Genomic DNA, 12,862 nt, shown 5'->3' on the forward strand with positions numbered 1-12,862 from the left:
AAATTTAGGGAATTTTGCCGGTCTGAATATTAAATCATGCTCCCAAAGCATCCTTAAGCATTTCTGAGTAATTTGGAGAAAATTCATTTTTTGGCCAAAATCGAAAAAAAAGTAAGGCTAACCCCTTACTTTTTTTCGATTTTGGCCAAAAAATGAAATTTCATGAAACTTGCTAGGAAGATACCTCAGGGTCCCAAGAACACGTTTCCACTCCGACATTGGACAGATAGGCCTTTAAAAAGGAAATATAACGTCCACAATTTGAGGTAAAATAGGTCAAATATATGAAATTTTACCCAATAATGTCACAGTTTTGGCCAAAATTTAGTCAATTTTGCCGGTCTGAATATTAAATCATGCTCCCAAAGCATCCTTAAGCATTTCTGAGTAATTTGGAGAAAATTCATTTTTTGGCCAAAATCGAAAAAAAAGTAAGGCTAACCCCTTACATTTTTTTCAATTTTGGCCAAAAAATGATTTTCATGAAACTTGCTAGGAAGATACCTCAGGGTCCCTAGAACACGTTTCCACTCCTACATCGGACAGATAGGCTTTTAAAAAGAAATATAACGTCCACAATTTGAGGTAAAATAGGTCAAATACATGTATATGAAATTTTACCCAATAATGTCACAATTTTGGCCAAAAATTAAGCGAATTTTGCCGGTCTGAATATTAAATCATGCTCCCAAAGCATCCTTAAGCATTTCTGAGTAATTTGGAGAAAATTCATTTTTTGGCCAAAATCGAAAAAAAAGTAAGGCTAACCCCTTACATTTTTTCAATTTTGGCCAAAAAAATGAAATTTCTTGAAACTTGCTAGGAAGATACCTCAGGGTCCCTAGAACACGTTTCCACTCCTACATTGGACAGATAGGCCTTTAAAAAGGAAATATAACGTCCACAATTTGAGGTAAAATAGGTCAAATATATGAAATTTTACCCAATAATGTCACAGTTTTGGCCTAAATTTAGTCAATTTTGCCGGTCTGAATATTAAATCATGCTCCCAAAGCATCCTTAAGCATTTCTGAGTAATTTGGAGAAAATTCATTTTTTGGCCAAAATCGAAAAAAAAGTAAGGCTAACCCCTTACATTTTTTTCAATTTTGGACAAAAAATGAAATTTCTTGAAACTTGCTAGGAAGATACCTCAGGGTCCCTAGAACACGTTTCCACTCCTACATCGGACAGATAGGCTTTTAAAAAGAAATATTACGTCCACAATTTGAGGTAAAATAGGTCAAATACATGTATATGAAATTTTACCCAATAATGTCACAAATTTGTCCAAAATTTAGCGAATTTTTCCGGTCTGAATATTAAATCATGCTCCCAAAGCATCCTTAAGCATTTCTGAGTAATTTGGAGAAAATTCATTTTTTGGCCAAAATCGAAAATAAATATAAGGCTAACCCCTTACATTTTTTTCAATTTTGGCCAAAAAATGAAATTTCATGAAACTTGCTAGGAAGATACCTTAGGGTCCCTAGAACACGTTTCCACTCCTACATTGGACAGATAGGCCTTTAAAAAGGAAATATAACGTCCACAATTTGAGGTAAAATAGGTCAAATATATGAAATTTTACCCACTAATGTCACAGTTTTGGCCAAAATTTAGTCAATTTTGCCGGTCTGAATATTAAATCATGCTCCAAAAGCATCCTTAAGCATTTCTGAGTAATTTGGAGACAATTCATTTTTTGGCCAAAATCGAAAAAAAAGTAAGGCTAACCCCTTACATTTTTTTCAATTTTGGCCAAAAAATGAAATTTCTTGAAACTTGCTAGGAAGATACCTCAGGGTCCCTAGAACACGTTTCCACTCCTACATTGGACAAGAAAGGCCTTTAAAAAGAAATATTACGTCCACAATTTGAGGTAAAATAGGTCAAATACATGTATATGAAATTTTACCCAATAATGTCACAATTTTGGCCAAAATTTAGCGAATTTTGCCGGTCTGAATATTAAATCATGCTCCAAAACCATCCTTAAGCATTTCTGAGTAATTTGGAGAAAATTCATTTTTTGGCCAAAATCGAAAAAAAAGTAAGGCTAACCCCTTACTTTTTTTTCGATTTTGGCCAAAAAATGAATTTTCTCCAAATTACTCAGAAATGCTTAAGGATGCTTTTAATATATTATTAATATTCGTGGAGATTTAAGGAATTTGGAGCAAATTTAAATTTTGGCCTAATTTTCATAAAAATGCAAGGCTAACCCCTTGTAAATTAATATTTGTGAAGATTCAAGAAATTTGGAACAAATTCAAATTTTGGCCTAATTTTCATAAAAATGCAAGGCTAACCCCTTGTAAATTAATATTTTTTGGAGATTTGAGAAATTTGGAGCAAATAAAAATTTAGGCCTGTCATAAAAATGCAAGGCTAACCCCTTGTAAATTAATATTTGTGGAGATTTGAGAAATTTGGAACAAATTCAAATTTTGGCCTGATATTTATCAAAATGAAAGGCTAACCCCTTGTAAATTAATATTTGTGGAGATTTGAGAATTTTGGAGCAAATTCAAATTTTGGCCTTATTTTCATAAAAATGCAAGGCTAACACCGTTGTAAATTAACCCCTTGTAAATTAATATTTGTGGAGATTTGAGAATTTTGGAGCAAATTCAAATTTTGGCCTTATGTTCATAAAAATGCAAGGCTAACCCCTTGTAAATTAATATTTGTGGAGATTTGAGAAATTTGGAACAAATTCAAATTTTGGCCTGATATTTATAAAAATGGAAGACTAACCCCTTGTAAATTAATAATTGTGGAGATTTGAGAAATTTGGAGCAAATTCAAATTTTGGCCTCATTTTCATAAAAATGCAAGGCTAACCCCTTGCAAATTAATTTGTAGATTTTCAAAATTTGAACACATTGAAATTTCGGCCAACCCTTAATTAAAATGCAAGGTTAACCCCTAGTAAATTAATTTTTGTAGAAGTTTAAGAAATTTTGAACTCATTCAAATTCAATTTCAGAAATTGTGACAAAAATCTTATTGGTTGGCAGGATTTGCACAAATAAACTAACTGTTCTGGAAATTAAGTTTGAGACATTCTTTGCAAAATTTTGATTAAAATCAAAGAAATTGGGAAATTTGGAGATAGCATGCACAAACATGAAGTTCTGTAACAAACAAATGAAATGACTGAAAATAAGACTTCAATCTGATAGAAACAAAAAGTTCTTTTTACAAAATTGATGAGTCAACTTTAATTAAATGCTGTTCCATGACCACACATTCCAATTTCAGTTTTACCCTATTTCAGAATTTAAATGTCCTCTGTCGTCTAATCTAAACTGAAGACATTGAGACTTTTTTTTTTCATTTTTAAAGATAAATTATGATCGTTACAAAATATCAGGGCTGGCATGGTTGGCAAAGAACAAAGCAATAAAATGATTAATAATCATACAGAGCACAATCTCCTATAATGTGTCCCTATAAGTATACAATTAAAAAAAATCACAGTAACAAACTTATTTTTAATATCAGAACAAAAGAAGTCGCAAAAAATCACTTTGCTGTTGTACATTATTTCAGTATCCTCAATGAAGTGTACAGAAACCTTGCTTAAACACTTCAAATATTTTACAATAAACATTTTTTTTACATCTCTTTGTAAATCTCTTTGAAAGAGTTTTCTAAATGGAAATCAAAACTTACATCACTTGGTCATGCTCTGGAATTGCTGAACTTAAATTCGTCATCGCCTTTATCAAAACCTCATCATGAATACAATCAATTCTTCTTTACTGTCCTGGCCCTCCAGTCAATCACAGGTAAATCATCCAATAAGGGCCTTTGAAAATGCAGTCTGTACCAGCACCCTTGAATCTTGGGTGCGTGAGTACAAGCTAATATGAGGAGACTTAAAAATGAAAGTAAACCACTCTCTCTCTCTGAGCCCCCTGGAGTCATTACTAACCAATTATCCAATGAGAAGAGCTGAAAATTTAGCCTGTACCAACAGCCATGGTTTCTGTGTGTCTAAGTACAAGCTAATACTGGGAGACTAAGAAATGATAGTAAACCACTTTCCTGAGCCCCCTGGAGTCATTACTAACCAATTATCCAATGAGAAGAGCTTAAAATTTAGCCTGTGCTAACGGCCTTGGTTTCTGTGTGTCTAAGTACAAGCTAATACTGGAAGACTTGGACATGAAAGTAGACCACTCTCTTCCTGAGCCCCCTGGAGCCATTACTAACCAATTATCCAATGAGAAGAGCTTAAAATTTAGCCTGTGCTAACGCCCTTGGTTTCTGTGTGTCTAAGTACAAGCTAATATTGGGCGACTTAGAAATCAAAGTAGACCACCCTCTCCCTGTACATCTTGCCGTGGGTTTCCCTGGAGCCTTTGGGTTGGAGGGCAAGGTAGACTGGCGTATCAGCCCCTTCATCGATAGAAATCTCGCCTGTATGACTGGACATGTCCGTGCGCACGTAGCCAGGACAACACTAAAAGATGCATGGAAAATAGAAGTAAATGTGTAATTATAAAGTTCCCATATCCGCAAATATTGGCAGTTAAGGTGCTACATTATTATTACCCTCGCTCATTGGGCTTAAATGTCAACTCTCTGGGGAATATGCAAATCCATGCTGTCATTTTTGCATAAATGGTAAATTCGAACACAACAATGCTCTCAAGGGTACTTTACTCTTAATTGGAGAGAAGCAATATAGTAGCAAAGTGCCTTGCCCAAGGACACACGCATCGCAACCCAAAAAGCTGGTTGAAACTCACAATCTACAGCCCCCCTTGCACGGCACGCCCAAAAAATAAACATTTCCTGCATTTTTTTTTAAGGTAAACTCTTACAGCCATGATAAGGATGTCTTCTCTAGTCTTGTCTTTCAGAATATCAGCCGCCTGTATTTTGCTCAGCGCAATCAGACCCATCTTGGAGGTACCATAGGTGGATGCCGGCCAACCTTTGCTAGCTGGGTCGCCACCTTCGGCAATTCTGAGAGGCAGAAATTTAAGAACACAAGAAAAAGCTCGGTTTGGGGACTTCATCAATGATGGACATTTCTCAAATAACCCTGTTTGGTTCTGAGCTTGTATTAGCCTTATCTTTGGCCTCTGTTGACCTTTAACTTACCTCTGATGACCTTTAACTTAACTCTGACATTGAAGTGGCTTCTGATGACCTTGATGTGACCTCAAATGACCTTTCTCTGACCTGACCATAACGTAACCTCAAATGACCTTTAAGTGACCTCTGAGTGTAACTAATCTGACCTCTGATGACATTTATCTTGAGCTCAGATGACCTTTGATATGATGACCTATGATAACCTTAATTAACCTCTGATAGCCTTTAATTATCCCTTAAATCTTTGCAATTCTAACAACTAGGGCAAGCATGCAGTGGAGAAAAACTGTACTTACTCAATGTAATCTTTCATGAGTTGTTCAACATCTTGCTCAGTTTTGGCGGCCAGAAAGCGACCTTGGACCTCAGAACTCATGGCTTCAAATGCATACTTCCCTCGTCGGCTTGCAACGTTGACAACTCTTCCAAAACAGATTGACAAGGATTCAACATTCATGTCAGTACACAGTATCGACAGTGCCAAATTTTTTGTAGAAATATAGGCAATGCAGTAAAGGGGTTTCCTCTAGAAAAATCCTGGCGACGCCCATGCTCTATCCTAAAACCTGCAAACCAACTATTTCGACCCTTGCCCAATTCTGTCTCGGTTTGCCAAGACGCCTCGCATATATCATAGTTTTCACAGATGATGACACCCAACAATCAGGGGTAATAATGGGACAAATATGTACCTTCCGTGAGACCGTATCAGGGGGATCAGAGCTCGACAGTTAGCCAGAGTCCCAAAGAAGTTGGTTCCTATGGTAGCTTTGGCCTGAACACCAATGGATTCTGTAGCATTTTCCTGTGAATAATTAGGAGAATGTGAAAAGAAGAGAATAAAAAAGGAAAAGCCCAGAAGAATATTCGGGGGAAACCCATGGAATCAGGTAGGGACTGAAAACCCAATCCACATGTTGGCCTAGGCGGGATTCAAACCCGAGTCACAGCAGTCGAAGGCGAGGAAAGTACCGCTACTCCAACCTGACTCTCCGTACCATATCCTAACGAAATTTGAAATGTTTCTCAGTCCCAGATTCATGTCTTTTCAATTTTTTTTTTGCAATGACTGACCTTTATTGAGATGATATATGAAGGAAAAAGTGTCGTCAGGTTGCAACAATCTTTCCTCAAATTGTACGGATTCAAACAAACCTTGAAGGCAATGCCAGCGTTGTTGATGAGAATATCCAGACCTCCGTGCTCCTTCTGCAAGTGTGTCCGCATCCCGTCAATACTGGCCTGATCCAAGATATCAAGCTGGTGGAAGGCTGGTTTCAACCCTTCCTGATTCAGTTTGGCCACGGCCTCTCTCCCTTCCTCCTCTATCATGGAGGTCAGGTACACCGTCCAGTCGCTGTCTAGTTTCTTGCAGAGGGACCGGACTATGCCAAAACCGATACCTTTGTTGGAACCTGTAACCTGATGAGTTTTGTAATATTTTGCATCGTGAAATAATTCAATTTCAAAAAAATTCATAAACAATTTCTAGTGAGTAGTGTAAATGTTTGTGTTGTGTAGGTCCCAAGTTAGTCTGAGTAGCACCAGTTGTCCTACGCAGCCCTCTGTCTCCCGTCCAACGTCTGATCTTAGCATGCTAAGCATGCAAAGATATTTGTGACGTCAATTGCAATGCCACTTTTGTGTAATATAACAACAAACTGCTGCTAGCCGTGGGCATGATGATTACATGCGCGAGGAGTTTGCATTAAGCGCCAAAAGAAAGCCTAAATGTGAAAATCACATTTTGACAAAGTTCGACATGTTTTTGTCAGGGGGAAGTGTGGCCTTTATCCACGGAGGTAGTCCAGTAAATTGGCCACATTTATGGGGCTAATCAGAAGGCTGCTCGTCCATTTGTCGTCAGCTCGTCACAATATTGTAAGACGTCAGCCTTCGCTTCTGATTCCAGAAGACTCACTTAGCTCCTGTGCACCAAGTTTTCTTGTATTTGCCATAAACAAATGAACACACTTACCAAAGCAGCCCTGGCCATTTTTGATTGTCGTCACTATTCGATTTTCTTCTCAAAAAGGCCGCAAAACTCCAAAATATTGCTTCAATTGTACTGCACGCTAGGATCAGTCTGTTTCCACGTTTACATTAGCGTCTTCTGTACTCTTGAGGGCGCTCGCTTAATTCTAAATACAGGTATTGCTCCAAACCTACCACGTGGGCTGCCAGTTTTGAGATTTAAAGGGAATATTCATTTGCAAAAAAAAACAAAAAAAAAACAAAACCAACTACCAAGTTATTATGAAATACCTTACTGGACTGTTGAATGACAGTTTCAAGCATCCTGAAAATCATGGCACCTGGTGTGCGGTCATTTTCAAGAAAAGTGATATCTTTGTATCAATTTCCAACGCTGGTTGGCCGACCAGCGTTGGAAAAAACTGGCTTTTTCAGATACTGCCCCCAATTTATCACATTTAGTTAGTCTGCATTTTGTTTGCAATGGATTACACACCTATGAACGGGTTCAAGCCAGCTAGACTGGTTCCCTGACCTTACAATTCCCCCCATCTATAAATTGCTCCGTTTCATCTGAAGTGGAGTCAGGGAACCACTCTACAGGAACACAATTGTTTTTCTTGGTTTTCCCAGCATTTATGAACACAAAACTTCAAACAAGTCCGAGTAACAATATTTGCTATAGCAAACTTACCTCCATATCCATTCATTTCTGAAAATTACAGCAAAAGCAAATGTTCTATATTCCCTTTAAAAAATTTCATTCAAGGATTCGATGTCAAAAAGTACATGAGAAAATACTAAACCACCCTTTTAATAAATCACAAGAAATAGTTAACTCCTCCCTCCCCCCCTTTTTTTTTAAATAAAATATTTTGTACTGGCCCCAAACAAATTTAGTTAGGAAAGGAAGTACAACACGTTTACATTCGGAGTTCAAATATTTATTGACTGGTCATCACATTTTGTATAAAAAAGATTCATTACAATATAATGTAAATTCGTAAAATAATCAGAACACAGTTTGTTTCACGCCCGTTTGTGCAATTCAATACTTCAGCTGTGACAGTATTTTCCAAGATAAATAAAATTGCCAGATAAAATTTGTTGAATATTCTTTATTGAGATTTGATAATCTGAGTTGGATGATCCATCTTTCTTTTGTCTTCGCAAACTATAATCACATTGTTTATTGCACTTGATCTGGTGATAACAAATTCTCTTTCTTGATCAAATCCCCGCAGAATCCAACAATATCCAACAGTTCAACATCCTTAATGAAACATCTTAAAACTTTGACATTTCTGTACTGTCAGTCAACAGATGCTTTCTCAATCTGTCAGACTACCGCTATAGGTTCCTGAAGATTATTTAATGCCGCACAAACACAGACCACATCGTCTATGAGAGGCAAGAGATTGCTCTCAAACATGTTGGCAAGAATACTGAAGGATCTCAATCGCTGGGCCATCTTCCCGGCAAAGATACCACTGGCAGTAGTGTTTACAGTTCCTTGAGGCTGAGGGCAAGATGAAGGACCTGCAGTAGAGGATGGTGCTTCTGCTACTACTGGAAGGCCATCAACTGACTCTAGAAGGCCATCAACTGACTCTAGAACGCCATCAACAGATTCTAGAAAGCCATCAACAGTTTCAGGATCTGTGCCAGCTGGAAGTTCTGACGGCTCAAGAAGCTTCGACAACTCATTCACGGTTTCTGTATGTCGTTGAGGAACTTCCTTAAAATCAGAGCACGTGCTTGGATCTTTCTGCCCATGAACGGGCCGGGAAGAAAAAGGAGGAGCTAGCACCCTGAAACCCTTAGCTGTAAGAATTTGCTGCAGACCCCTATCATGCTGAAGGAGAAGCACATGACTGTCTTTTTCTAAAGAATCTGGCATTCTCAAGTGGATCAACATATCACTATTAGTGGCACAACCACTGTAGGCATTGGACACAGAGCCTACACTGCCATTGGGGTGCAGTCCTACCAGGATTTTGACGGCAAACGTGCCTATTTCCTGTGATATCAGCTCAAGTTGGTTCAATTCTGTTTGAATAATCAAGCAGTCGATAATGAGGCTAACTTTAGGAATACAAGTCCGGAGGCTTTCTTGAGGCAGTGGATCTTTACAGGTGTCTGATGGCCACTGAATCAAATCTGAGAGATATGTGACCATAACGGACAAGACATGAGTAAAGATGTTTAAGGCAGTGGCAGCAGTGATGCCAAACACATTGGCAAGGAACTCAAATGGCACATTCAGTTTCAGTTTCATCAGAAATAAGAGCAGTGAGTTGTGGGCAGGTAGTCCGGGCATGACCTCTGGGAGATGACCTAGCAGAAGGTCAAAGACTTCAGGGCTCACCCCTGCGACACTCAAAACGGTGGTCCTTGAGAAGCAGATATCATTCCATCCATGGAATCCAACACACCTGCTGTTGGTCTGTGCTGATAAACTGTTCCATTCAGCTTGGCTAGCCACGCTCAGAACAGTCTGTACTTCTTTAGGCCGACTGTTTGTCAACAAGTTAGACAGTATACAGTTGCGAGGCTGGACACTTGTCGCATTTCGCTCTGACGAAGCAATGGACAAGTCTGTGGCTCTGGTCCTGTTCAAGTCAACACTCCCTGCTGCTCTTGAAAAGTGTCTCATCTGTGAATTCCTGGGATTCTTAGCGACACTGAGATTCCCTGTGAACTTGCGGTTTGTCGACTGAAACTTCTGCAAGCGTACTGGAGTCTGTTGCTTATGATGTGGTAGAAGCAACCTTCTCCGTTTGGATGCTGGCTCATGGCCATCACGAGTCAGATTCATTGCACCCCCAACAGGCCTGGACTGGTTGATGTAGACCCATCCAGGATTACCACTGGTGGAAAATGGACCATCCCTGGGGAGCCGATTGCCTGTAGTAAGTTGACAACTAGATGTCATCGGACCACCAATGCTTAAATTACTACCAGTTGTGGGCTCAGCTGTAGTCGTAACTCTTGGCAAAGCTTCTGATTTTACAGTCTCTTTGCTGCCATTGACGAGTTGCTCAGCGTCTGATATCAAGACACCTGGCTCAGATTTCACAACCTGGGTGAAGTCCTCACTGGCTTCTGTGGACAGATCTAATGCGGTCGACACAAATGTCATGAAGTCATTGTTGTCGTTTGTCTGGCTGCTTGCAGGTTGAAAAGGTAGGTCAAAGTTCATGTCAATTGTGGCATGTCCCTCTTGTGCCTATAAAAAAAAAAAAAAAATGGTGGTTAAATGGGAAAAGTGTGAAAAAAGTCCAGAAGAATACCAACACCACATTTTGTTTATATTCCCAACAATGCTGAGATCTTTTTGACAACCTAACCAAATATGTAACTTGGCATCTGTCACCTGTTGACCTTGCATTAGTGATAAGCAATTAGTTGGGTACATTTGGAATCCGTTCTCAATGAAATTGTGATTTCGGGTTGGAATTAGAATCCATTCCCCCAAAGTTGTAATCGCCTACGCTGACTACTTAGGCGAACCATGCAAAACCACATTTTGATATAACCTTTACATTTGTAGCCTATCTTTCGTAACAAGACTATAACTTGATCAAAGTTAAACTATGCCGTGAACGTGTGGTGTTTGATACTAGAACGAAGAACTGTGTTGCAGTGCAGTGGCTTGTTCAGGTTATTACTGGTGACCAAACATAATTTCTTTGTTGCACCTGAAAAAACAAACAAAATTAATTGTTATAACCAACGTACCTTCCGTCTACACATCTCTTCCATCAGTGTCTTCCGGACCCGCCTGTCCAATTCCGGCATCGGGGGGAATATGCTGGGGTTGTAGGCGGGGTCGTTGGGGTCATCGACCTTGTAACCCCCGGAGAAGTGACAGCTGCAGACCCGACTGTTCTTTGTGGGTATCCAATGGCTGCGGAGTAAAAGCAACATATAAAAAAAAAAAAATGAAAGAGGCAACATTTCAATGCACTTTAATAGAAAAATTAAATTACAAAATGACTTGTTCAATGAGCAAGCACTTATTCTATTCTCTCACTAGTCTCAGGACTAATGCTAATTGCTAGGTTGAACCACCGCACGGACATTGGTGGCGCTATTTTCATGCCCAAAATGACCTAATTTTTGTGACCGCCTTTTTTGAAAAGGTTTGACAGCGTGAATCACATACAATTACAGGGATACTTTCGCATAGCTCCAGCTCCAAACATCAATAAAAGAGAATCGCAGGGTGTAGTTGACCTTAGAAAGTTTGGTTTGTTATTATTACTATATTACATTGCAAAAAAAGTTGTTGATTCCCCAAAACAGTGATGCCATTATTTGTTTGTAAACTTCCCATACGTGTGTACACATTTTGACATAATCAACTAACGAGGTCACATTTATTTCAGCCAAATCGAGCGTCATTTTAAGAGGAAAAAAAACAACTTCAAAATTGCAATAATGTCAGAACTGCTTGCCCTATGAAGTTAGGACTAGGAGACCATTTGTTTAGTTGCATTTTGAAAGCTCTTTAAGATAAAGTAAATTCTACAAGTACAACTATCAAATCAACTTTGAAATTTGTTGATATGATCGAAAGACAAATGACGAAATATTTTTCACCTTCCACGCTGAACGAGCTTGACCCATAACGCTCTTCTCTCCGGCTGCCGGTCTTCGTTCGGGAAACCCACGAATCTCCCTTTGGGACACGTCTTCTGGGTGTGAGAACACCCACCTACAGCGCAGTTGCGGTTGCTTTTCGGCATTTTGAAACCAATTTTACTGCGAAGAAATTCACCGCATTGCTCGATGACAGGAGGCGGACATGTTTTTTTCGTTCCTGTCTTTGTAAACTAGCGCCCTCTGTAGTCTCCAAGTCGAAAGGTGTTTTTCAAATTTCGGCTTCGTTTCGAACTCGGCTACATGTTTGGTCCGTTTTAAATAAAAAAAAAATATACTAGATGTAATATCATAACTTTTAGTTAAAACTAGGGCAAACATGTAAATTTGAAGTTTTGGGAAATACTACCCCCTCTCGTTTGCCCAACATTTTCCCTCAAACAACAGGCAAAAATTAAAGTCCATAAGACCTGCTAATTTTGTTATCAATACTGAAGTTTTATTAATGCCAAACATTAATATTTTTCTGTAATACTACTATAGCACATAAGTACTGTATTGTTCAAGGACTCACAACCAAGCCAGTCTCATTCTGTAGCCATAGAGTAAACACTGAACAGTTTTTTTTTTCGCTTTTTCTATGTACATTGTTACAAGCACATATTATCCATGTCTGTTAAATTAAACAAACCCGTTTATTGCAATTATTGAAAATATCATCACATGCAATTGGCAGAATAACTTCCTTAGAGAAATAATTCTTAAAAAAAAAAAAGATCTCAAAACAAAATATACAATAACGAATGTTAAATTCATTTGAATCTCACACTTTCTTAAAATCCACTCAGTGACAATGAGTTGACATGAACTTTGGTTTTTTTATGAAACAGTTATACCACGAACTGCAACATTGTACCCTGCATATTCTTTTATCAATACAATATCATAGCAGAACATGCAAATATATTCAGTTAAGATCATAATTATCTCTGTTTACTAAATTTTCTGATTTTCACACCTTCCGAAGTCGAGACAGTAGATGGATTTTGTAAAACTCTGGTACATTTTGTTTCCACAGTCAATATCGGAAGGATTTTTGGGAGCCAGGGTACATTTTGGGGATTCATCAGATACTATTTTGTTTGTTAACCTGTTAAACAAGTCTGTG

General features: G+C 38.4%; 2 protein-coding genes across 2 annotated transcripts; both read right to left on the bottom strand.

The window, feature by feature from the left end:
• Nucleotides 1-3,180: 3,180 nt before the first annotated feature.
• On the bottom strand, nucleotides 3,181-7,242 carry LOC119746182 (carbonyl reductase [NADPH] 3-like). The gene is made up of 6 exons (XM_038222996.1): nucleotides 7,094-7,242; nucleotides 6,271-6,537; nucleotides 5,808-5,920; nucleotides 5,412-5,537; nucleotides 4,839-4,983; nucleotides 3,181-4,474 (listed from the first exon to the last, which is right to left on the bottom strand). Exons 1-6 carry the CDS (start codon nucleotides 7,109-7,111, stop codon nucleotides 4,313-4,315), a joined length of 831 nt encoding a protein of 276 aa, XP_038078924.1. The 5' UTR covers nucleotides 7,112-7,242; the 3' UTR covers nucleotides 3,181-4,312.
• A 769-nt stretch (nucleotides 7,243-8,011) lies between these two features.
• Nucleotides 8,012-11,922, bottom strand: LOC119746222. Its single transcript, XM_038223041.1, has 3 exons — nucleotides 11,695-11,922; nucleotides 10,831-10,999; nucleotides 8,012-10,318 (listed from the first exon to the last, which is right to left on the bottom strand). The coding sequence occupies exons 1-3, from the start codon at nucleotides 11,838-11,840 to the stop codon at nucleotides 8,429-8,431; spliced, it is 2,205 nt and encodes a 734-aa protein (XP_038078969.1). The 5' UTR covers nucleotides 11,841-11,922; the 3' UTR covers nucleotides 8,012-8,428.
• Between the last annotated feature and the right edge of the window lie 940 nt (nucleotides 11,923-12,862).

The sequence above is a fragment of the Patiria miniata genome, unplaced genomic scaffold, assembly GCF_015706575.1.
Source record: "Patiria miniata isolate m_02_andy unplaced genomic scaffold, ASM1570657v1 HiC_scaffold_7, whole genome shotgun sequence".
NCBI classification, from domain to species: Eukaryota; Metazoa; Echinodermata; class Asteroidea; order Valvatida; family Asterinidae; genus Patiria; species Patiria miniata.

Bases quoted from the DNA above. Each gene is read 5' to 3' on its own strand.
- LOC119746182 (XM_038222996.1), bottom strand. The intron at 5,921-6,270 runs GTTTGTTTGAAT...AATTATTCACAG, and splicing joins ACGCTGGCATTGCCTTCAAG to GAAAATGCTACAGAATCCAT. The intron at 5,538-5,807 runs GTACATATTTGT...CTGTTTTGGAAG, and splicing joins CTGATACGGTCTCACGGAAG to AGTTGTCAACGTTGCAAGCC.
- LOC119746222 (XM_038223041.1), bottom strand. From the start codon at position 11,840: ATGCCGAAAAGCAACCGCAACTGCGCTGTAGGTGGGTGTTCTCACACC. The intron at 11,000-11,694 runs GTGAAAAATATT...TTTACTCCGCAG, and splicing joins AAGCTCGTTCAGCGTGGAAG to CCATTGGATACCCACAAAGA. The intron at 10,319-10,830 runs GTACGTTGGTTA...TTTTTTTTATAG, and splicing joins AAGAGATGTGTAGACGGAAG to GCACAAGAGGGACATGCCAC.